This window comes from Xyrauchen texanus, chromosome 24 (genome assembly GCF_025860055.1).
Source record: "Xyrauchen texanus isolate HMW12.3.18 chromosome 24, RBS_HiC_50CHRs, whole genome shotgun sequence".
NCBI classification, from domain to species: Eukaryota; Metazoa; Chordata; class Actinopteri; order Cypriniformes; family Catostomidae; genus Xyrauchen; species Xyrauchen texanus.
In genome coordinates this window covers 28,654,809-28,680,609 of record NC_068299.1, presented here as the reverse complement: position 1 = coordinate 28,680,609, position 25,801 = coordinate 28,654,809, and the positions used below count along the sequence as shown (strand labels likewise).

Below are 25,801 nucleotides of genomic sequence, written 5' to 3'. Positions count from 1 at the left end.
AAAAAATAAACCAATATATTAAATTCACACACAGTACTGTGAAAAATATTGCATAGTAAGGATGTCTTCAAAAATAATGCCATAAATACTTTTGATTTCATCCGTATCGCAAAACTTCATGATGACAGTTGCGCCCTCATCGTCTCTAGAGAGCAGCGCAACAAAACAACAGTGCTGTGTACACCAGCTCTGATCTTTCTGCGCTGTATTCTTGAATATTTTTTTCTAGAACCGAACAAGCTTCATTTATGCCCTCTCCCGCTGTCATTAAGTTTCAAAACAAACAGATAATCTTTTAACATTCATATACTACTGCACTTGTTTGATGAACTCTTATCAAATATTAAAATATTTTGGTAGAAGATCTCTCAGGCACCACTGCTTTATCTGTCTCTGTGCCCCCAATGCAGTTTTGTAGAGACTATTTTGACAGTTTTCTTCTACCAACTTGGATATAAAAAATAAAAACATTTGCAAATGTGAATGTTTATCTTGATTAATATCGATATCGAACAATATGAAAAAATGTCATGGTAATATTTTTGGCCATGTCACCCAGCACTATTCTAACTTGTTTTATTAAATGCTGCCAGGAGACACCGCAGAATAGGTGTGAAATCTGATATAAAGAGGGCTGAAATGGGAGTATTATGAGGACCCTCTTTTATGAGGAGCAGCTGTGGGATAAATGCTTCCAAAGGTCAAGAGCTATGTTCAAAGAATTGTGTGCCAAGGTCAGACCTTTTGTGGGGCCAGTCACATCAAGCTATCGCACACTCATAACACATGTACAAATGGTCAAAACACCTCATCGTTTTGTGACTAAACTTTCTATTACATAACTACGCTTGAATTTAATTTAGAATTTTTTTTTCGCAAATAGTCTAGTCATGATTTCCATTAATTTCTTATGTGCAATTTCCAAATGTGCATATAAATTGTTGTCTTATTAATTTTTTTTATTTATTCTTTTATTTAAAAAAAAAAAATGGAATAAAAAAACGAATATATTATATTCACACACGGTACTGTGCAAAAGTTTTAGGCGCTGGTGAAAAATATTGTGTAGTAATGATCTCTTCAAATTAATGCCATAAATACTTTTCATTTATTAATTAATGTAATGCAAAGTCCAGTAAACATGAAAAAAGTTAAATCAATATATGATGTGTCCCCTCTGCCTTCAAAACAGCCCCAATTTTCCTAGGTACACTTGGACACAGTTTCTCTTGGTTGTTGGCAGATAGGATGTTCCATGCTGCTTGGAGAATTAGCCACAGTTCTTCTATCTATTATGGGTGTCTCAATTGCTTCTGTCTCTTCATTTAATCCCAGACTGACTGACTGGGGGAGGGGTTATGTATCTGTGTGTATGTGTGTATATATATATATATATATATATATATATATATATATATATATATATATATATATATATACTCACCTAAAGGATTATTAGGAACACCTGTTCAATTTCTCATTAATGCAATTATCTAATCAACCAATCACATGGCAGTTGCTTCAATGCATTTAGGGGTGTGGTCCTGGTCAAGACAATCTCCTGAACTCCAAACTGAATGTCAGAATGGGAAAGAAAGGTGATTTAAGCAATTTTGAGCGATGCATGGTTGTTGGTGCCAGACGGGCCGGTCTGAGTATTTCACAATCTGCTCAGTTACTGGGATTTTCACGCACAACCGCGTGCAGGTTTTCTAGGGTTTACAAAGAATGGTGTGAAAAGGGAAAAACAGCCAGTATGCGGCAGTCCTGTGGGCGAAAATGCCTTGTTGATGCTAGAGGTCAGAGGAGAATGGGCCGACAGATTCAAGCTGATAGAAGAGCAACTTTGCCTGAAATAACCACTCGTTACAACCAAGGTATGCAGCAAAGCATTTGTGAAGCCACAACACGCACAACCTTGAGGCGGATGGGCTACAACAGCAGAAGACCCCACCGGGTACCACTCATCTCCACTACAAATAGGAAAAAGAGGCTACAATTTGCAAGAGCTCACCAAAATTGGACAGTTGAAGACTGGAAAAATGTTGCCTGGTCTGATGAGTCTCGATTTCTGTTGAGACATTCAGATGGTAGAGTCAGAATTTGGCGTAAACAGAATGAGAACATGGATCCATCATGCCTTGTTACCACTGTGCAGGCTGGTGGTGGTGGTGTAATGGTGTGGGGGATGTTTTCTTGGCACACTTTAGGCCCCTTAGTGCCAATTGGGCATCGTTTAAATGCCACGGCCTACCTGAGCATTGTTTCTGACCATGTCCATCCCTTTATGGCCACCATGTACCCATCCTCTGATGGCTACTTCCAGCAGGATAATTCACCATGTCACAAAGCTCGAATCATTTCAAATTGGTTTCTTGAACATGACAATGAGTTCACTGTACTAAAATGGCCCCCACAGTCACCAGATCTCAACCCAATAGAGCATCTTTGGGATGTGGTGGAACGGGAGCTTCGTGCCCTGGATGTGCATCCCACAAATCTCCATCAACTGCAAGATGCTATCCTATCAATATGGGCCAACATTTCTAAAGAATGCTTTCAGCACCTTGTTGAATCAATGCCACGTAGAATTAAGGCAGTTCTGAAGGCGAAAGGGGTCAAACACAGTATTAGTATGGTGTTCCTAATAATCCTTTAGGTGAGTGTATATGTATATATATATATATATATATATATATATATATATATATATATATATATATATATATACATACAGGTGAAACTCGAAAAATTTGAATATCGTGCAAAAGTTCATTAATTTCAGTAATTCAACTTAAAAGGTGAAACTAATATATTATATAGACTCATTACAAGCAAAGTAAGATATTTCAAGCCTTTATTTGATATAATTTAGATGATTATGGCTTACAGCTTATGAAAACCCCAAATTCAGAATCTCAGAAAATTAGAATATTGTGAAAAGGTTCAGTATTGTAGGCTCAAAGTGTCACACTCTAATCAGCTAAACACCTGCAAAGGGTTCCTGAGCCTTTAAATGGTCTCTCAGTCTGGTTCAGTTGAATTCACACTCATGGGGAAGACTGCTGACCTGACAGTTGTGCAGAAAACCATCATTGACACCCTCCACAAGGAGGGAAAGCCTCAAAAGGTAATTGCAAAAGAAGTTGGATGTTCTCAAAGTGCTGTATCAAAGCACATTAATAGAAAGTTAAGTGGAAGGGAAAAGTGTGGAAGAAAAAGGTGCACAAGCAGCAGGGATGACTGTAGCCTGGAGAGGATTGTCAGGAAAAGGCCATTCAAATGTGTGGGGAGCTTCACAAGGAACGGACTGAGGCTGGAGTTACTGCATCAAGAGCCACCACACACAGACGGGTCCTGGACATGGGCTTCAAATGTCAAACGTCTTACCTGGGCTAAAGAAAAAAAGAACTGGTCTGTTGCTCAGTGGTCCAAAGTCCTCTTTTCTGATGAGAGCAAATTTTGCATCTCATTTGGAAACCAAGGTCCCAGAGTCTGGAGGAAGAATGGAAAGGCACACAATCCAAGATGCTTGAAGTCCAGTGTGAAGTTTCCACAGTCTGTGTTGGTTTGGGGAGCTATGTCATCGGCTGGTGTTGGTCCACTGTGCTTTATTAAGTCCAGAGTCAACGCAGCCATCTACCGGGACATTTTAGAGCACTTCATGCTTCCTTCAGCAGACAAGCTTTATGGAGATGCTGACTTCATTTTCCAGCAGGACTGGGCACCTGCCCACACTGCCAAAAGTACCAAAACCTGGTTCAATGACCATGGTATTACTGTGCTTGATTGGCCAGCAAACTCGCCTGACCTGAACCCCATAGAGAATCTATGGGGCATTGCCAAGAGAAAGATGAGAGACATGAGACCAAACAATGCAGAAGAGCTGAAGGCCGCTATTGAAGCATCTTGGTCTTCCATAACACCTCAGCAGTGCCACAGGCTGATAGCATCCATGCCACGCCGCATTGAGGCAGTAATTAATACAAAAGGGGCCCAAACCAAGTACTGAGTACATATGCATGATTATACTTTTCAGAGGGCCGACATTTCTGTATTTAAAATCCTTTTTTTTATTGATTTCATGTAATATTCTAATTTTCTGAGATTCTGAATTTGGGGTTTTTATAAGCTGTAAGCCATAATCATCAAAATGATATCAAATAAAGGCTTGAAATATCTTACTTTGCTTGTAATGAGTCTATATAATATATTAGTTTCACCTTTTAAGTTGAATTACTGAAATTAATGAACTTTTGCACGATATTCTAATTTTTCGAGTTTCACCTGTATATATATGTAAAATGTATCACATTCCTGTAGCAGAAGATTTAATCATTAATAAGACCATTCAAAAAGCAGCTTTAGAATACAATGTATTGTTTACTACCATATTATTGATCATAAGTCAATCATTGGCACAGTTCACAGCAATCCATTACACAAGTGAATTTGTCAATCAAAAGTTGGGAGATTTATTGTGAGGGTTTGTTTAGGGACCCGTCAATTTACACCTGCGTTAGACTTTTATTTTATTTTAGAAACAAGCCAGGGGTACATAGTACACAATACTACAGATATATTTTACAATAATGCCAAGACATTATATTCATTACATGGTTTTCAGTGCTTGGAGTTGTTGGAGGTACAAAGAGTATTTAAATATTTTAAGTCTTTACAAAAAAGTGCAAATAGGGGCTTTATAGACATAAATTTACACTTATGTATTAAAAACTTGGCAAGAAAAATAAACCGATTAATCAGAAAATATTAACTTAAGTTATCAAAACTGTGAAAACCAAATAAAACGTCTTTATAAACCAAAGAAAAACTAGTTAAAATAGAGGTACGTACAAACAAACAAACTTTTCATCTACAGCATTACAGAAGGAGCAAAGTGGATCTGTTTCAGGGATCATGTTTCTTAAATAAAGATTGACTGGGTAAAAACGGTTTAACCGTTTACAGGACACCTCCTTAACCTCGTTGGTAATTAAATATGTATGAGGTAAAGACCGTACGAACTGCGTCAGACATGCTTGTGTCGCGTCTCGGGTGTGTTGCGTCATAAAAATAAAATGTTTAGGTCACTGTGTCGAGTTAAATATAGTTTAATACTCAATCTTTAAACACACCTTGAGATCCCTTAAAGATAGCATTTGCGTAGTGTTTTGAACGCAAGAAATTGTTTTCTTCACTGTATAAAATGTGTTGCTCACACAGCTGAAATTTCAATTACTGCCCTCTGGAGTATACAGGTGGTACTACAAGCTTGCATTTCTCAGTTAAGCATTGCGATTAAAATGCGTTAATATTTTTAACGCGTTAATTTTTGTCAAATTAATCGCACGTTATTAACGCGTTAAATCGACAGCCCTAAAATATATATATATATATATATGTATACAGTCAACTTTAACCTCATTATTTCCCCAACCCCACCCTGTCCCTTAACAAACATCCCTGTGGTCAAAGCCTTAATTACACAATGCACACATGTAAACAAACAAACCAAAAATATTTGAGAAAATAAAAAAAAATTATCAAACAAACAGAAAAGAAAGAATTCTACAATTATTACCACAATTTTGTCTCTCAACATGGTCCTCACTGAGAGCCTTCCAGAAAGGACAAATACCTATACCATTTCGTACCTTACACGTCCAAGCTGCATTTATTACATCTTTTCAAATGCTGCCACCTTGCCCAGTTCGGTGAACCACTCTTGAAATGAGCGAACACCAGTTGACTTCCATCCTTTAAGAATTATCTATCTTCCAATCATTACACTAGTTTGAACCCAGCTTTTTGTATTTTTGTCATCTTCTTAACAGCCCCATCACCCAATATACATAGTCTGAGGCGGAATTAAATTTAAGTATCTAAAACCTCACAGATAAGATTCTGGAGTCTTACCCGGAATTCTTGAATCTTTGCACAAAACCACAGAGCATGGGCCACGTCTACATCCTCCAACTAACATCTGCAGCCGGTAGGCGCATCCCCCAAACCAAGCCCATACAATCCAGAGTGAGTCCAGAAGAAACTATGCAAAATTTTTAACTGAATAAGGAGTACCCTTGCAACCCTAGACATAGTTTTCTTTTCTTTTTCTTTTTATCCTTTCCCTCTCCCATCCTCCAATACCAAGTTCAAATTTCTTTCCCATAACCTCAAGAGCTGTTAAGGCCCCGTCACCAAGACTGAATCAACGAGGAATAATACACTGATGCTTCATGAACCTTTCCACAATACAGAGGGTGTCTGCTGCTTAAGGGGGTTGTGTACTACCCCCAAAATAGTAAAAAGTTATGATGCAACTGTAAATACCTGAAAAATTGAGACCTAGAAATCCCAAATTGCTGTGTTATGTTTTCTAATGATCACAAAGTTCTGTTTTCATAAAGTATAACCAAGTGTAGCAACACCACTCTCGATCTATTCTTTCCAGCAAAAGGGGACTTGTTAATACACAATTTGGGGTTCAGCCATATGCTTGAAGAAATATTTAGGTAAGTATTAAAATTGAACATACAGGAAATCTTTGTCATACTGAATGTAAGTATGAAATAATGGGGTGTATTTTTATTTCTTTAGGCAGTTTGATAGAAAGACTTTGCAATGGTGACATTGGGGCAAGGACCACTTGTTCAAAGTAGTACCACGGAGGGGCTCTCTCAGGTGGAAGAGACCAATGAGCCAAATATCTTAAGCTTAAAAGCATAGTAATAAGACAACATTTTGGGGAGGCCTAAACCTCCTTTGTCAATCGGTCTATGTAACTTACTGAAATGCAACTGAGGTCTTTTACCATTCCAAATAAAAGTCTTAGATATTCTATCATATTGTTTAAAATAAGAAAGCGGTACTTCTAGAAGGAGAGACTAGTAGATAATTGAATTTGTGGATTCAATACATTTTTATAACATTGACCGTCCCTGCCATAGACTTATGTAGTGAAGCCCACCTATCAAAATCACACAATAACTTTTTAATTAATGGGTCAAAACTGACTGGAAATTCCTTGCTTGGAGCATTGGAAAGCTGTGGCAGGGCAATATGCTGTCAGAGAAAGACCTTCCAATTTAGACACTGTATACTAAATTTGGAGAAAGAATGTATAATTTTATGGAGGCTAGGCATAGATCTTTGGTCGGAGACAAATAATAATACATCATCTGCGTAAAGTAGAATTTATGCACTACACCTAGTAATACAATACCTTTTTCTTATTGCGGTTGCTAATGGTTCCAGGGCAAAACCGAACAAGAAAGGGTAGAGAGGACAGCCTTGTTGAATTACCCTACCAAAAGAAACAAAATGCAATTAATCCATTAGTTTGCACTGCCATTTAATGGTTGTTTAGAAAGTAACTTAATCCACCCAATAAAAGTGTTCCCAAACCTGTAAATTTCCAAAATCTTAGAGTCCAATTCCACCCTATCGAAGGTCTTCTCAGCATCAAGTGAGATGGCAGCAATCAGTGTCTGATCATTCGCTACACACCACATAATATTTATAAAATGTCTAATATTATCAGATGAACTACAACCACGAATAAACTCTGCTTAATCGGTTATTCAGAATTTTAGACAAACTTGTACATCTAACTAGAGGTCAGCCGTTAGTGGGTTTTGCAGATACTGATAATTAAGGTGGGGAAAATGTACTGAGGCGGATTAAACAGACGATATTTAAAAAACGTATAATATGAATGAAAACTATCCACTCATTGTAAAATAGTGTTAAACTTTTAAGTATTACTTTCCATGAAGACATTTCTCCCACACTGGTACCTTCTTCAAAGACTTTGCCTTCTGAAATTAATGTCAAACGTGTTTGTTGTTCAGCAGTAACATTTAACACTGCCTTACAAAGCCAAATAGTGACTTTATGCATAATCGCTACTGGCAATAGTTATCATATTATTTTATTTTCATATTAAATCTATAAATGATTTACAAGAAAGGGAAAAAGAAAAGGTAACAAATACATTTGTGTATTATATAACAATTATTTCAGATGGATATATTTTACCTTGCTCTTAAGTTATTTTTGTACATAACTATGTCATAAAATTAGAAGGTATAGACCGAAGTTCATTTTGTCAGAAGGGACAACATAACCTCTTCGGAGCGCTTGTGTTTATAATCTGACTGGAACAACTTGGATGCCCCTCAACCCTGGAAACAAATTAAATGGATCGGCACAGATTCATAAGTGGCTGTAGAAACGAGTATTTCAGACTGTAGAACCCTCCAGCACAGGCCACAGAGAAATTAAATAAAAAATAACTTAAGTGGAGCAAGTTCTGTGACATAAGATCTAAAAAACAATGTGGCAAAACCATCTGGCCTGGTGTCATACCTGTTGGCAAGGCATTAATTACATCAACAAGCTCCTCCAAAGTAATATGTGAGTCAAGAAAGTCTTTTTGATCATTCTTCAGTTTAGGGAGTTCTAATGGCTCTATGAAGTTGCTAATATCCTAATCGGTAGACAGATGTGGAGCTATAAAGATCGAAACAGATTTCTATAAAGCCTTTATTCATTTCTGTAGCAGAAGTAAATAAATTGCCTCCAGAAGACTTCACTGAAGTAATGGTGGGGGGAAAAAAACTCTTGGCAATTTGATAATTTATACTTTCTCTTAATAACACACTGGCTTCTGACTATGAAACCGACACCCCGAATGTCAATACAACACTATACAACACCTTACTGCATATTTATTCCCAACTTATTTCATGAGTAAATGGGGGGAGGGGGTGTATTTGCAAATACTGTATATATTTATTGTATAAAGTTTATTTTATATTGTGTATGTTGTATATTATTTGGTGTATGTTGAATGTTGTGTATATTGTGTTGTGTAAATTAGATGTTTATTGTAGATTGAAATATGTCCCTTCATTGTCATGACTGCTATGTTGCTTGGAACTGCACCCAAGACTTTCACCCACTGTTGCACTTGTGTATATGGTTAAGTGACAATAAAGTGATTTGATTGACATTTCCCTGCTTTGTCCCCCAACTCAAAGTATGTCTGTCTTGCTCTGAATCCATTAAAAGATTGAAGTCTCCACCCAAAACCATATCATGAAGGATCCCAGCTGCTTGTAACTTTCCCTCAAGATCTATAAAACAGCTCTGGTCATCAGCATTGGGTGCGTAAATATTAGCCAAAATAAGATTTTGCCCCTATATTTCAGCCAAAACAATAATGACTCTTCCTAAATGGTCTTTTATCTGTTTGAGACATTTAAATTATAAATGCTTTTGTAATTTAGAAACATGATGACTCCCCTACTCCAGGGTACAGAGTATGACTTACAAAGGCCCTGGGGCCAACTATCTCCAAGGTCCCTTCTCCAAAATTTGTTGACCGATGGAAAGTTGAATCATCCCTGCCCTACTCTTACTCAAACCAGCACTACAAAACACATGCCCTCCCCATGCTCTGCCAAGTTTTTCAGCTTCCTGTGGAGAAAGGTGTGTTTCTTGAAGGAACACTTTATCAAATGTTTTTCTCTTAAGAAAATATATAGTCTTCCTTCTATTTACAAGATGTACCAGTCCATTACATTCCACATGGAGAGAAATATTTTATCTATATTAAAGTGTGACATTGACATGCAAATAATAATTGTGTTCCCAAGGCTAAATTATAAAGACCACTATCCAACACTGATGTAACCATAAAATCCTTAACACACAGAAGAGAGAGAAAAAATGTGCTTCAACCTCAAACATAACAGTCCCAACTGGTGTCCATGCATGCTCACGAGATTTCCTCCCCTTCAAATAAACCATGCCATTAAACTGTAATTGTATTTAATAAGATAAAATGGGCCCCAGTAAACAATAGCCCTATTCAAGCCTGCAACCAGGTAAATGACAGGAAAATCATTGGGTTGCCTTTACTGGTAAATGTACCACATGTGTTGTTCAATCATACCATCAGTATGGAAATTTTTAGGTAATGATACAACTTCTCATTAAGGGAAATTGCCAGAGCAAAATGGACCAGAATTTTCAAAAAAGGTTGTGTTCACTCATGACCTTTTACCTGAAATATTCTGTTCATTTTCTGGAAAATGCTGTATGTTTGAAAGGGGCTAATAACATCGAACCAACAAAGTGAGTTCAACAGCAAGTCAACAGAGGGAGGCGGGAAGGAAAAAAATAGGAGAGTCAGGTAGGAGCCAGTGGGCAGACAACAGAACAACAAACCTTCTCAGGCAGTAAAATGCACACTGTATTGTCTGTATTGTTGATTGAGTTCAGGCAAAATTACCCACTCACACCACTGATTTAGTGAAGGCCATAGATTCGTTGGATGCATGGTCTTGCGTCCATTCTTGGCATCAATTCTCGGCTTAGCAGGAAAAAGCAGTACTAAGCTTACTTTGTTGGTGCAGTAATTATTTTTATGCTCTTTGAATCCATCCAGCTTCATTTGAGTAGCTATATCAAAGTCCGGAAAACCATGTTGTTGTCCTCCCTGCACAATTTGCCTTTATTTCTCACCGCTCATAGAACAAAATCTCTGTCAGCCGACCACAATAATCTTGCCAAGATATATTGGGGTCTGTCACCTGCTTTGGGAAGTTGACCGAGAACTTTGTGCATGCACTGAATCTCGAGCTGGCGGCCCGCTGTGTAGCTCAAATTCGGAATAATCCCCTCCAAAAACCTCACACATATCTCAACCTTCCTTTCCCTCTGGGACTCCAATTAAACCAATATTATCATGCCTCTTATTTTCAATGTCCTCTATTTTTTTTCCACGCTTGTTCCACATCAGCCTTGGAAGCAGGCAGATTAGCCTGTAGCTCTCTTTCAGCCGACTCCAGAAACTCGACCCGTTTTTAAACATCATCCATTCTTGTGATCAGGGTGGAAAGTTTCGCCTCCATAGATGTGATCACTCGACGTATTTCTGTGAGGCCTTCCATATCGGTCGAGATTTTTGTTAGTGCTGCATAGATGTATGTGATATTCCGACCTACGTCATGAGGCTCACTGCCGTCACTGTCCACTGGACCTCTGCCATCTTTATCCCACGAGGCATCCAACATGTGAGAACGTAAGTGCTTTTTAATGTCCCCACATGCCAACCATTTAAAATTTTTCGACATCCTGCCCTCCGAGCACAGTTTAACAAACAAAACTATTACAGTCCTCTCCGGTTAATATTGCTTCAAGGGATAATTGTAGCCAAGTTTAAACGAGCTTGGCTCTAAGTGATCAAACCTCGCAGAACGTTACGTGACTCCCCCAGCTACTGATATCCATTTTAATGTTTTTTTTTTTATTTCTCAGGATGGTATCAAACCCATGTGGGAGGATGACCGGAATAAACTGGGAGGAAGGTGGTTAATGACCCTCAGCAAACAGCAACGACACAATGACCTTGACCGCTACTGGATGGAGACTGTACGTTGCTTTTGTTTTTTTATTTGTCTTCAATCTTTTTTCTTTCTTTTTTTTTTTTTGCTTATGGTTTAGTTTGGCACTTCCTGTTAGACACTAGATCAAAGTTTCTGTATTGATTGGTATTTATTATACAAATTTGTTTGGCGTGTGTTTTGCAGCTGTTATGTTTAATCGGCGAGTCTTTTGATGAGGCCAGTGAAGATGTGTGTGGAGCTGTGGTCAATGTCAGACCAAAGGGTGATAAAATATCAATCTGGACGGGCAACTGCCAAAACAAGGATGCTATAATGACAATAGGGTATGTTGTCTTACTTATAAGATGAATGTTCTTAAACTGCATGATCACAAAGTTGGCCGTACAGTCTACCCATTCAGGCATTTATATTTGATCACACACGGGATATGATTTTCTCCATCGGGAATTAATTGTTCAAATTATTACATTTTGATTAAAGATAATAGATTATAAGACAAATATTTATTTATTGAAACAATGTGCACCAATGAATCGTGCACAGTAAGAACGTGCTAATTAATAATATTCTATTTTGATTTCATGTTGAATTTAAAGGGATATTTCACCCAAAAATGAAAATGTCACCCTTATGCCATCCCAGATGTGTTTGACTTCTGCTGAACACAAAGATTTCTAGAAGAATATCTCAGCTCTGTAGGTCCTTACAATGCAATTGAATGGTGAAAAGACATTTGTAGCTCCAAAAATCACATAAAGGAAACATAAAAGTAACCCATACAACTCCAGTGTTTAATCTTCTGTAGTGATATGATAGGTGTGAGTGAGAAACAGATCAAAGTTTTAGTTCTTTTTTTACTCACTTTCAGATGTAAAGATGAAAGTGGAGATTTAGAATAAAAATGGACATATTTTTTATCTGTTTCTCACTCACACCTATCATATCACTACAGAAGATATGGATTTAAACACTGGAGTCATATAGAATACTTTTATGTTTCCTTTATGTGATTTTTGGAGCTACAAATGTCTGATCACCTTTCACTTTCATTGTAAGGACCTACAGAGCTGAGATATTTTTCTAGAAATCTTTGTTTGTGTTCTGCTGAAGAAATAGCTGTACTGACTCTAGTACCAGTACCATACAGTCATAACAATGCTATCTGTTGTTCTTCCATTTAGGCAACAATACAAAGAGCGTTTGAACATCCCCATCAAAATCCTCATTGGATACCAGTCACATGACGACACCTCTAGCAAAAGTGGCTCTACAACAAAGAATATTTACTCAGTTTGAAGAAGACTAATTTCAGCTTATTGTAGGTTTATAAAATTACAAATTTGCATCACAGTAATACTTTGAGTTGTTAACTACTGTAGTGTCCTTCCTTTTTAAAAAATGGGGGAAAAAAAACAACAAAAACATTTAATTATGTACCTTATTGCTCTCCAGCCTAAAATGATCAGCACTTTTATCGTGTGGATCAGGGAACATCAAATTGTTTAGACATGAGTGAGGACTGCATCAGCTAAAGCTATATAAGTTGAGCTAGATGTTACTGATATAATTTTAGGAAATTTGGAAAGATTAAAGGACTAATCAAGAGTCAAGACTTGCCTAGCTTAAGAGGTTCTAAGGCTTAGATGAGAAGAGATTTCTCAAGAGACTTTGCTTTAAACTTTCTCTCATGCGTCATGTTATCACAATGTTGCTCGCCATCAGAAGAACAAAAACAAATCAACAACTTAAATTTTAAGGGCCCAATCTGTTTTAACATGCTTTGGTTGGAGGTGTTTGGCATGAGAAGTGATTGCAGAGTCACCTGCAGACTGTTTATCTTAAAGGTTTGTAAAGGATTAACTTCGGTTGCACTCGCTCCAGGTGTGGAATTTGGACGAGTGGTCATTTATTGTTTCAGCTATGCTGAAATTGTGGAATCTTGCTTGTTGACCTATCTTGAACAGCTGTGTTTCTCCCCTCCCACTTCATCTATTTATGATATATGCATAGCACTTGAACTACACAGTAAGACGAACTCTGTGAAAATCAAGCTTCTATTTTCTTTTTTCACTCATTAATGTTTTTAGATTCTTAGCAATGTGGACTTCTGCTTCAATTTTTCTTTTGTTTGTTTTTGCGTGAAAATATATATATATATATATATATATATATATAATTTTTTTTTTTTTACAGTGTATTTAGTGAATGCTTGGACATACATGTTTTTTAGGTTTGCTACGACTTTTCCCCTCATATTGACACTTTAGACATTTTCTAGTTTGCCCCACTCTGGATCAGTGATTCACTGTGAATTTATTTTGCTCATAATGTATCTTAATTATCTGTAATTCCAGGATGTGTATTACCATCTTTCAAAGTAAAGGTTATGTGCTTTGCATTTAACATTTGAATGATTTTGCCCATTTCTTAATCCTTGACTCTTACATCAGAGTTCATTATTAAAAGAGGTCATAAATGGGCCCACAAGACTTTTCACGCACAGATTCACAGAACTCTGTAGAAAGCTTCACAGATTTCTGTAGAATCGGAATGCAAGTCATTCATGAAGTTCTACACATCCATCATTTGTTGTGTATTTATTAAATATTTGGCTAATGTGATAGCGTCTTCTGTTTTCAATAAATAATGTATTCTCAGCTCCGTTTAACACATTTTCACCTCATTTAAAAAGTTTTGCTTGTAAAGAAATCAATTGTAATTTTAAAACAAATGTATGAAATCATGACCACTCGCATGCGATGAAGACATGAGTTTAATCAGTAACTATTCAACATGTTTTATTCTACATGTTAGGATCACATTACCAGCTGAATACTACTCTCTTAAAGGGATAGTGTACCCAAAAATAAAAATTCTCCCATCATTTACTTGCCCTCATGCCATCCTAGATGTGTAAGGCTTTCTTCAACAGAACACAAATAAATAATTAATACAATGGAAGTGAATGGGTGCCAAAATTGTTATGCTCCAAAAAAGCACACTGGAGTCAAATGGACCGCTTTTCACATGCTGACTTATGTGATTTTTGGAGCTTCAAACATTTGGCACCCATTCACTTACATTGTATGGACCTACAGAGCTGAAATATTCTTCTAAATATCTTCATTTGAGTTCAGTAGATGAAAAAAGTAATACACATCTGTTTCTCTGTAACCACACTGTTCTTAAACGGTTTCACTCAGGATTTCAATTTGTCCTAGCTGAGTGTAAATAGTGAAACAAAGGCATCAGTAACTGAAAACTGTTGCATTATGCTGAATCCAGGCCCTTAGATGTCAGCATAAATTCAAGACAACATATTCAAAAATATGTCAAAAGTTTTAAACGTATTGTGTTGTGAATTTAGTTTCTGTATAGGCACAAAGAAATGTCCCAATATCTCACTGACACTTGAGGTGGCACCGCTGTTGATAAATTAATTCAGCAATTCAATATTCCACAGGTTCAAAGTCCTAAGATGTCTAAATGTCTTTGTCTTGCACTGCACACAAACAGTCCTGCAGTAGGTGTAAATAAACTTTTCCAAACAGTCACTCCCCCTCCCTGACTTTCTGAGCATACAATTTAAAAGGTTGAACTAGCTATCCTATCCCTGGAATTAAAAAGAATAGTATGTGTGCTAAACCAGATTATTTGGTTGTGAGCTCAATTTTGCTTTCGTGTCAACAAGCAATGCCAAAAAGGACACTACATTCTCAGAGTGCCAGGATTGTAGTTTGACATTGACCTACCATTAAACAAGAGTTAATAGTAGCCATTTTTAGCTACATCCTCCAGAATTATCCCATTAAACTTGACCTATCACAGAACAAATAACACAGAAAACAATTATAGAGAACTGTAACTTCACCCACCAGAGGGCAAAAAGCTGTTTCCTTAGTTAGACATAATGGGTGTGGCTGAAAACAGGTGTTTCAAGAGTGCCAGTACTTTCATTGCGTCTTGTGTCTTAGTCCACCACACTTTGTACCCGTATGAAACCACTGACAAACCAGTATGTCATTCTATTAGGCTTTTGAAGGCAGAATGTACATTCTCTTCAGATGTTACAACAAAGCCACACTGGATTTACTAAAACAGGACTGGATTTCAGCATGGTTGAATTGATTGATGTTCTGTTGATGCATTAACCTGAAAGTTATAGATGATTTTAAAGAACTGATTTTTTTTATTATTATTTATTTATACAATTATACAAATGAATAGTACCTATACATACTAACTATTGATGTTAAATAACGATCATGCAGAAGCTAAGTATAGTGCTGTGAAAAAGTATTTGCTCTCCCTCCCTCCGCGCAGCAGTGCAGCACACATTGGCACATCAGACAGCAGCCCCTCCCAGCTCCTATCCCAGTTGTTTTTCTTGGCTTGTGTGGAGGTGAGTGGTAATGAACGTTACACTTAAGCAACAGTGCCTCGACTTTACAGCTAATTAGCCTCAAGAAAAATATTGTGTCTTGCTAACATGCGTGACTCATGAGCTACTAGCTAATGTATTAAGTTAGCTAAAGTTTAGCTAAAGCAATATATCATGGCCATGCATGCTAATGTACTGTACTTAATGGAGACACTACAGGTGAATAGTCAAATTTGTGTCTAATAACGTCATCACAATCGATTGATATGCAAATTAGGCGGTAACTAATTCAAATGTGCTAATTTGCATATTGTTTTTAATAAATAATAATGAAAAGTACCCTTTTTTTTTCGAGTCGATCCCTTCCCCCAAATATGTCATTGTTGGTGCCAGATGGGCTGGTTTGGTTTCAGTTGTCGCTGCTAAAGTTGGCACAACAAGCTTTTCAGTTTACATGGTTAATCACATGATTAATATAGGTGTTGGATAACTTTATTTTTTCTTAAAACATTTTTTAAAAAGTATTAAATTATCTAATTTAAAGATCTAAAACATTTTAGTATGAAAAATACACAAAAATTAAAGAAATAAGGAAATACTTTTTCAGACCTCTGTTCTAGTCAATGTTTTAAAGTGATGCTGTTTTGCATTTATTCTCATGGAAGTCTCGGTCCAAAGGTTTTTATTTTCCTTTGTCAAAACAATAGATCAGGAAAACGTAATTACTCCTTAAATATTTAACTATATCAAGCATTAAGTTGACAAATCCTATCCAGGAAACTTCAGGTAAATTGGGCAACATTTTGACTTTGATTTCAATGTAAGAAAATTGGCCCATGTACTTGAATTCACCCTAAATTGAGAGTCTAGATACAAATAAATTTAAGTTCTGACACAAAAATGATGTTGATGTTGAGAAATAACTGGAGATAAATCTATAACTATGAATAAGGAGGTTATCTGTTTCTATAATGACCTTATGAAACCCTCATCACTGACAAATACACATTTCCTGCCAGCCACTGATTCAACATTACTAAGGATTTTGTGAATAGATTAAAAGTGTAGGGCAAATACTGTGATTATTTAAGCAGTATGTACTGACCAAATATCCGTTAACACATGCAGTCTAGATATGAGCCTTGAACTATGGTCATAAATTGCACTGGCAAGTCTTTACAATTTAAAAATACATCTTGCCATGTAAAAAGGTTATGAAGAAATGAGGAAAGATCTTTAAAGTGCCTGTCAGCAAAGTCTCCTTTGTCCCCCTTCCCAAAAAATGAGAGTATGCTGCTCCAAAGTAAATCTGGTGTTTGCAATAGCATATGGAGTTGATGCTTTCTATTGCAAAGTTAAAAAAATTAAATGTGCAACCCCTTTCAAGGGGAACGTTGTTCTGTTCTTTAAGTAGCTTGATTAGGCATATTTGAGTTAATAATTCAAACTTTAAATAAAACTGTTTATGAATTCACAATGGAAAAAAATAGTCAAGCTGTGGCTGTAAATCATGACAGAATCAGAAGTTTCTCTTCTGTCTTTGCTAAAAGCACTTCCAGCATTGAGGATGAGAAGTAGAAGAACTCCAGGGCAAAGCTGAGTTCATAGAGCTCCAGATTCATACTGAGAATCCATTCAAACACCGCAGAGATGTGTCTGTAGTAGGAATCCTTTTGAACGAAGAAGATGCAGTCTGATAAAAGAAGCAGTCATGGAAAAAAAATTCATGAATTTAAACATTTAATTTGAAAATCAATATTTAATAATGTTCTGTATGGTAAGACTTTTTTCTCCCAAGGGAATGCCAAATTCCCACTACTTAGTAGGTCCTTATGGTGGCGCGGTTACTCACGTCAATCCGGGTGGTGGACGACAAGACTCAGTTGCCTCTGCTTCTGAGACCGTCAATCCACGCATCTTATCACGCGACTAGGAGACTCACAGCATGAGGAGGCTCATGCTCCTCTCTGCAATCCACGCACAAATTAACATCCTCCCCATTGAGTGCGAGAACCACTAATCATGACCACGAGAAGGTTACCTCATGTGACTCTTCCCTCCTTAGCAACCGGGCCAATTTGGTTGCTTAGGAGACCAGGCTGGAGTCATTCAGCACGCCCTGGATTAGAACTCGTGACTCCAGGGGTGGTATTCAGCGTCAATACTCGCTGAGTTACCCAGACCCCTATTTGGTAAGACTTTAAAAATTACATCTGTATAATTAAATGGCATCTATGGCTACAACAGTCTTTACTTTTCACTGTTGTATTTCATTTTGGCTTCAAACAGATAGTCCCGCCCCACACTCGTGCAATATATATCACAACATTTTCTGCCCTGTTTTTCAGACGTCTTGGTTCTGGCAGTATTTTTCCCATTCATTTTTTTCCATAATTATTTCATAAAATCATTCACAAAAAAGTTCTAAGCCATGTGCCAAACCAACCAGCTTCTAAGTGCATTACAACATTACAAACTTTGATTTGAAGCAAGAAAGTATTTGAAAATTAGGCGCAAAGGAAAGTTCTTAACTTCTTTCATGAGGAAATTAACTACAATTAATTGCGAGTGACGTAATATAAGGTTGTTGATTTCAAAGTTGTTGATTGCACTGGCCCCATTGCAAATAACCTGTCCCCTTGGCCCCTTTTCTTTTTTGGGGGTCCCCTCTGTCCCCCACTGTTTGATTGTAAGTATAGAAACAAAACATTTTAATATACTAATATAAACTCAGCAAAAAAGAAACATCCCTTTTTCAGGACACTGTATCTTAAAGATAATTTTGTAAAAATCCAAATAACTTTACAGATACAGTCAGGTCCATAAATATTGGGACATCGACACAATTCTAATCTTTTTGGCTCTATACACCACCACAATGGATTTGAAATGAAACGAACAAGATGTGCTTTAACTGCTGACTTTCAGCTTTAATTTGAGGGTATTTACATCCAAATCAGGTGAACGGTGTAGGAATTAAAACAGTTTGTATGTGCCTCACACTTTTTAAGGAACCAAAAGTAATGGGACAATTGGCTGCTCAGCTGTTCCATGGCCAGGTGTGTGTTATGCCCTCATTATCCCATTTACAAGGAGCAGATAAAAGGTCCAGAGTTCATTTCAAGTGTGCTATTGGCATTTGGAATCTGTTGCTGTCAACTCTCAATATGAGATCCAAAGAGCTGTCACTATCAGTGAAGCAAGCCATCATTAGGCTGAAAAATCAAAACAAACCCATCAGAGAGATAGCAAAAACATTAGGTGTGGCCAAATCAACTGTTTGGAACATTCTTAAAAAGAAAGAATGCACCGGTGAGCTCAGCAACACCAAAAGACCCGGAAGACCATGGAAAACAACTGTGGTGGATGAACAAAGAATTCTTTCCCTGGTGAAGAAAACACCCTTCACAACAGTTGGCCAGATCAAGAACACTCTCCAGGAGGTAGGTGTATGTGTGTCAAAGTCAATAATCAAGAGAAGACTTCACCAGAGTGAATACAGAGGGTTCACCACAAGATGTAAACCATTGGTGAGCCTCAAAAACAGGAAGGCCAGATTAGAGTTTGCCAAACAACATCTAAAAAAGTAGAGGCATGGCAGAGCATCACCAAGGATTTGCAACCAAGTATTAAAAAGTGAAAGTTTGATTTATGATTGTTAATTTGTCCCATTACTTTTGGTCCCTTAAAAAGTGGGAGGCACATATACAAACTGTTGTAATTCCTACACCGTTCACCTGATTTGGATGTAAATACCCTCAAATTAAAGCTGAAAGTCTGCAGTTAAATCACATCTTGTTCATTTCATTTCAAATCCATTGTGGTGGTGTATAGAGCCAAAAAGATTAGAATTGTGTCGATGTCCCAATATTTATGGACCTGGCTGTATTTTTTGTAAAGGGTTTAAACAATGATTTCCATGCTTGTTCAATGAACCATAAACAATTATTGAACATGCACCTGTGGAACGGTCATTAAGACACTAACATCTTACAGATGGTAGGCAATTAAGGTCACAGTTATAAAACATTAGGACACTAAAGAGACCTTTCTACTGACTCCACACCAAAAGAAAGATGCCCAGGGTCCCTGCTCATCTGCGTTAATGTGCCTTAGGCATGCTGCATGGAGGCATGAGGACTGCAGATTTGGCCAGGGCAATACATTGCAATGTCCATTCTGTGAGACACCTAAGACAGCGCTGCAGGGAGACAGGAAGGACAGCTGATCATCCTCGCAGTGGCAGACAATGTGTAACAACACCTGCACAAGTTCGGTACATACAAATATCACACCTGCGGTACAGGTTCAGGATGGCAACAACAACGGCCCGATTTACACCAGAAACGCACAATCCCTCCATCAGTGCTCGGACTGTCCGCAATAGGCTGAGAGATGCTGGACTGAGGGCTGTTGTAAGGCAGGTCCTTACCAGACATCACCTGCAACAATGTTGCCTATGGGCACAAACCCACCTTCGCTGGACCAGACAGGACTGGCATAGAGTGCTCTTCACTGACGAGTCGCAGTTTTGTCTCACCAGGTGTGATGGTCAGACTCACGTTTATCTTCGAAGGAATGAGTGTTACACCAAGGCCTATACTCTGGAGCGGGATCGAGGTGGAGGGTCCGTCATGGTTTGGGGCGGTGTCACAGCATCATCAGACTGAGCTTGTTGTCATTGCAGCCAATCTCAACCCTGTGCATTGCAGGGAAGACATCCTCCTCCCTCATGTGGTACCCTTCCTGCAGGCTCTTCCTGACATGACCCTCCAGTGAGATTTCCTGCAAGACAGGAATGTCAGTGTTCTGCCATGGCCAGTGAAGAGCACGTCTGGGACCTGTTGGATAGGAGGGTGAGGGCTAGGGCCATTCCCCCCAGAAATGTCCGGGAACTTGCAAGTGCCTTGGTGGTAGAGTGGGGTAACATCTCACAGCAAGAACTGGCAAATCTGGCGCAGTCCATGAGGAGGAGATGCACTGCAGTACTTAATGCAGCTGGTTGTCACACCAGATACTGACTGTTACTTTTGTTAACTACTGTTATTTTGATATCCCCCACCCCCCAGGGACACATTATTCAATTTCTGTTAGTCACATGTCTGTGCATCTTGCTCAGTTTATGTCTTAGTTGTTGAATCTTTTTATGTTCATACAAATATTTACACATGTTATGTTTGCCGAAAATAAAAGCAGTTGAAAGGGGGAGGACGTTTCTTTTTTGCTGAGTTTATAAGTAGTTGAGAGAGTAGTGAGCGGTGAGCTTTTTTAGCATGCTTTTTTCAGATTGTTCACGATTCTCTGTTTGGTGGATCTTTTCATGGGTAGTCTTGTTATTTATTAGGAATTCCACTTTTAAATGTTTTATATATATATATATATATATATATATATATATATATATATATATATATATATATATATATATAAGTTGTAATGACATGGACTGATGGCTTCAACAGAAGCATTTATAAGGTTTATAAACCATCATTTAAAATCAATTAGTCAATGAAGAAATTCATTAAATTTTTACTTCCGTGACTGTTGCACAAGATTTGTTGAATCAATGTTGCTGTGTCAGGCTGGTCGGGATGAAATGTTTTGAAAGCACCAGTGTTCACATTTTTCAGGGAATCAACCTCTTTTAGTTGTCTCTGCACATTAAGCACGGATAAGAGGGATAAATAATGAAAGGACTTAACTGTACTTCTATTTCACCTGTACTTAATTCTAGCTGTCTTCACGCTTTCTTGTGCATATAGTAACATAATAAATACTAATTCATCCACTAGAAAATAACTGTAATTGTGCATAATAATGCAAAATATTTTGAGCATATAAGGATACAAAGGATGGTGGCACAAATATGGATTGTTGAGGAGAAGATGCGCAGGGGGTAAAGTATCCATTCACACCCCGTCAGCATACATTTGCTAGTGAGCGAGGTCAGGATGGTGATGTAGAGACACACGCATACAAAGCTCAGTGCAGCACCCAGGTAATGGAGCAACATCAGTTCAACTGGCTGTGAGAAAAACACATGATCCCAAATCTTTTCAAATCTATTCAGTCAGTTCATTGTAGAAAAAATATGGTGTCAGTTAATTATGTTTCTGACAAGTATGTACTACGTAAAAGTACATACTGTACAATCATAAGTTTGTGATATGGTGGTAAAATAAAAAGTAAATTAAATAAATTGAAAGGTATTTAAAAGCTCAAATTTCTATTTGAAGTTTGTAAATGGCCTAATATCATGTGCATTCTTTATATTTACACACACATATATATATATATATATATATATATATACAGTATGCTTTCAGTAAACATACCAAGCCTGTTTTTGGTGTGTGTGTGTGTGTGTGTGTGTGTGTGTGTGTGTGTGTGTGTGTGTGTGTGTGTGTGTGTGTGTGTGTGTGTATGCGCGCGCGTGTGTGTGTAAGACCACACCTATCAACTTCACATGAAACATTATTTCACCATACTTGTCTTGCAAAACACAGTGTTAAGCAGCTTGATTTGACTTTCTATTTGAACATTGTGAGGAAGGAAATGGGTTAGACTTTCTTGTCAATGTTCCTGTCAGCTGGAAACACTGTTAAGCATATTTGTGGTTATTCTTTAGCACTGAAACATTTGTTAGAAATGAAGTGAAAGAAGGATGTCCATGTGTTCTTACATTGCAGTTTCCAGCCATGAAAGCACCCGCAGATGACACACAGCCTAAAACCAGAGCAATCTTACTGAGGAGAGAATGCATACTGCTCCTGTCCAGAATATGTGCATGATGGAAAATGCAGAAAATCAGAACTGCGGGGACAAATAGAGGATATATTACACAGATTTTCATAATGATATTACATTGAAAATGAATACATAGGCAGAATTTATAATTGTCTTCAAAATAACCTAAAATAATTTAAGCATAAGCCTTATGATGATAAACGTTTTTGGAAATCATGAGAAACATAACTTTGAAACATTTGACTGATAGTGTGCGTTCTATGCAAGTGTCTGTCAATACTCGTACGTGAAACTGAATCTTAAACAAGGAATGGCAAATTTACGCACATAAAAATGAACCTGCGTTGATTGTTGCTGTGAAAAGGGAGTTTTCTGGAAAGTTTGCTCCACTCATGCTGTAAAATAAAATGAAAATCTTAAAGCCCAACATTTCCTTTGGATTATAAAGTGAGTGAAACAGGTGCTTTAGAGGTTAATGTGTTAAACAAACCTTATGGTGGGCACATTATCCAGGGTGCAGCACATCCCTGTTTCATTTGTGTGACAATAATTTCTGTATTCCCTTTTAACAGACGCAATAAAATCCCACAGTGTTTTAATGAAACATGAATAATAGAAACAATTAATCAGTAATATAAAAAAATGCTGGTTGGATCACTTTACCAGTTACTAAGTGAGCAGACATGGTGGAAACTTAATGCAAGTCCATATCTGTAAAGAAAGATGAGAACCATTCACAAAAATGAACAACAATAATGTTTTATGATATCAGAGGCATTGCCTGCCATTTAAGGCTTAAGTCATGTCTGTATTCTCATAATGTTCGGCATTCGGGGGGGGTTAATAAGTAACCTGGAATCGTTGTATAGTGTTGAATGTCCATGCATGTCTGTTAAAATAGTTAAGTCAACTGGAAAAACAATGGCCAGTTGACTAAATCACTGGAAATGATGAGGGTGAATCAGAAATGTGTGACTTAAATCAGACTCCTTTGATATACAGAAAGCAGAATAGGTCAGCCTTGTCTTGTCTTTGAGCTTTTCTGTTCCTTACTCATGAGTCAGTCAGTTCAGCAAAACACACGGTGGCTTAACATGTATGACATCAACACCAAAAATACTTGTTGCTTTATTGTTAAGCTGGTTTTGCAACAATCCTTTCCACATCAGCACCAATGTTATAATCTAAGTAAATAAGTAAAGTAAGATGTACTTATTTGCTCAAGTAAAGTGAACTAGGAATAGTCAACTTTTCTTGAGCCATATAAGTATATTTATTTATTAAGGCAGTTGGTTTCCTCACATTTTTTTAAAGTAAAGTCAATTTATTACATTTTACAGTGTATAAATCCATCCATTATGTGACAGCATGTGAACCTTTTTAATGTGCCACAGCCCTTTCAACGACGGAGAAAAGATTAAAAGACCTAAAGTGAACCTAAAGAACACTTCTGTGAAATAGCAATGTGCATGAGTAATCGACTAATCGAATACTCTTTCTTGACCAGCTAGTTGACTATGAAAATACTAGTATATTATCACAAATGGATTTTCCTTTGTGCATTTGATTGCAAGGAGACAAGAGGCCTTTTTTTATGGAGGTCCATGGAAAAAATGCTTGTTTTATAAGAAAAGACACTGACAATTTCGCAAAAAGTAGGTGTCAGTTTATGGCTCTCCACATTCATTTGTATAGTATCCGCAAACGGTGACTTACTGTCGTTACACAATAGTTGACCGTTATGCTCTCTCCTGTGGTGAAGGCATGCAGGTTATTAAGCCAGTATAAAAGATCTCTAACACAGAGTACTTTCCTTTCCTTCTGAACCTCTTGTCCAGCGCTGTGGATGTGTGTCATTGAGGTGTTGGATGTGAGAAGAAGCTCTCATGGCGTCTGTGCATTTGAAAGAAATGCCAAAGTGTGGCAATACTTGTGATGTTTTGATTCTCATTGATATATACTCTATAGCTTTTTGGTTTTTGTTGGAGTCAAGCAAAACAACATTGGAGGATTTGCTTGTATGGTGGATAGAAAAGAAAAGGTGAAGCGGTATCAGAAACTATGAAGCTCATCAGACCATTATGTACATGTGCATTAAATCGCTGAACACGATCAGTGCTTTTTTGCTGTTGTAATAAGTCAACTTTCACCACTTGTTTTTCTTGATTCACCTCAATCCGGGTGGCAGAGAACGAATCCCAGTTGCCTCCACTTCTGTGACAGTCAATCTGCGCATCTTATCACATGGCTCATTGGGCATGACACCGCAGAGACTCAGCATGAGGAGGCTCATGCTATTCTCCGCAATCCACACCCAACTTACCACATGCCTTATTGAGAGCGAGAACCCCTAACCATAGAAGGTTACCCCATGTGACTCTCCCTCCCAAGTAACCGGGCCAATTTGGTTGCTTAGGAGACCTCGCTGGAGTCACTCAGCACACACTGGATTTGAACTTGCGACTCCAGGGGTGGTATTCAGCATCAGTACTTGCTTAGCTACCCAGGCCATAACACGTGAAATGATAAAAATGTTATAGCCTTTATGTGGACTTTTGGTCAGTGCAAATGTTTTTACTGTTATTTTTAAAACTTTTTTCAACTTCATTTTTACCAACGCATATATACTTTTTTCACAATGTAATTTTGTAAATAATAAAGATGGCTAATTTTTGGTAGATTTGACTAGCCTGGATAATTTTTCAGTGTGTGGACAGCAATCTCTAAAAAACATTTCAATGAAGTTGAAAAAAGTTTTAAAAATAACAGTAAAAACATTTGCACTGACCAAAAGTTTAGAAACCAATTCTGACAGCATTAGGCTAATGCATATAGAAATTTCATATACACCTGTATATAAATTCTATTCAGCGTTATTGTTTACCATAAGCACCATAACATTTGTAATATGCTATGTAATTAAAATCAGAAGAATGGAAAAGAATCTTATGAACTCACACTGTCCAGCACCCGACGAATGAGATAGCAGACAGAACAATGGGCAAAATAACCCAAAACCCCATGTTTGTTGAAGAGTACTGCTTCAAGATTAAATCTTGATGGTAACAAGCTCAGAGGTGATCCATCCACTGAGGTCTTGATATGTCAGCCCCACAAAAACATGTTCTTCAGCATCTTAGTATCTTTCTTTTGAACTCCAGAACAGTCTCTCTCCTGGACAACTTGACCATGCCAATTTAATCCTCTACCAGTTGAGCTACGTTCTTAGTTTAAAATGCAAAGGTGGCTTTGAGACATG

The 25,801-nt window shown here is 37.5% G+C and overlaps 2 protein-coding genes across 2 annotated transcripts in view; one reads left to right on the top strand and one right to left on the bottom strand.

The window, feature by feature from the left end:
• The window catches only part of LOC127617996 (eukaryotic translation initiation factor 4E-like), a 20,851-nt gene extending 5,142 nt beyond the window's left edge, over positions 1–15,709 (top strand). Inside the window, exons 5-7 of the mRNA XM_052090203.1 lie at positions 11,326–11,439; positions 11,598–11,737; positions 12,596–15,709. Coding sequence (XP_051946163.1) covers positions 11,326–11,439; positions 11,598–11,737; positions 12,596–12,710 — 369 coding nt within the window. The 3' untranslated portion in view covers positions 12,711–15,709. The remainder of the gene's footprint in view (positions 1–11,325; positions 11,440–11,597; positions 11,738–12,595) is intronic.
• Positions 15,704–25,801, bottom strand: LOC127617995 (transmembrane protein 150A-like). Its single transcript, XM_052090202.1, has 7 exons — positions 25,501–25,801; positions 23,206–23,253; positions 23,033–23,104; positions 22,870–22,937; positions 22,478–22,608; positions 21,643–21,820; positions 15,704–17,488 (listed from the first exon to the last, which is right to left on the bottom strand). Exons 1-7 carry the CDS (start codon positions 25,563–25,565, stop codon positions 17,304–17,306), a joined length of 747 nt encoding a protein of 248 aa, XP_051946162.1. The 5' UTR covers positions 25,566–25,801; the 3' UTR covers positions 15,704–17,303.

Bases quoted from the DNA above. Each gene is read 5' to 3' on its own strand.
- LOC127617995 (XM_052090202.1), bottom strand. From the start codon at position 25,565: ATGGGGTTTTGGGTTATTTTGCCCATTGTTCTGTCTGCTATCTCATTC. The intron at 22,938-23,032 runs GTTTGTTTAACA...TTTATTTTACAG, and splicing joins GATAATGTGCCCACCATAAG to CATGAGTGGAGCAAACTTTC. The intron at 22,609-22,869 runs GTGCGTAAATTT...TTGTCCCCGCAG, and splicing joins CAACGCAGGTTCATTTTTAT to TTCTGATTTTCTGCATTTTC.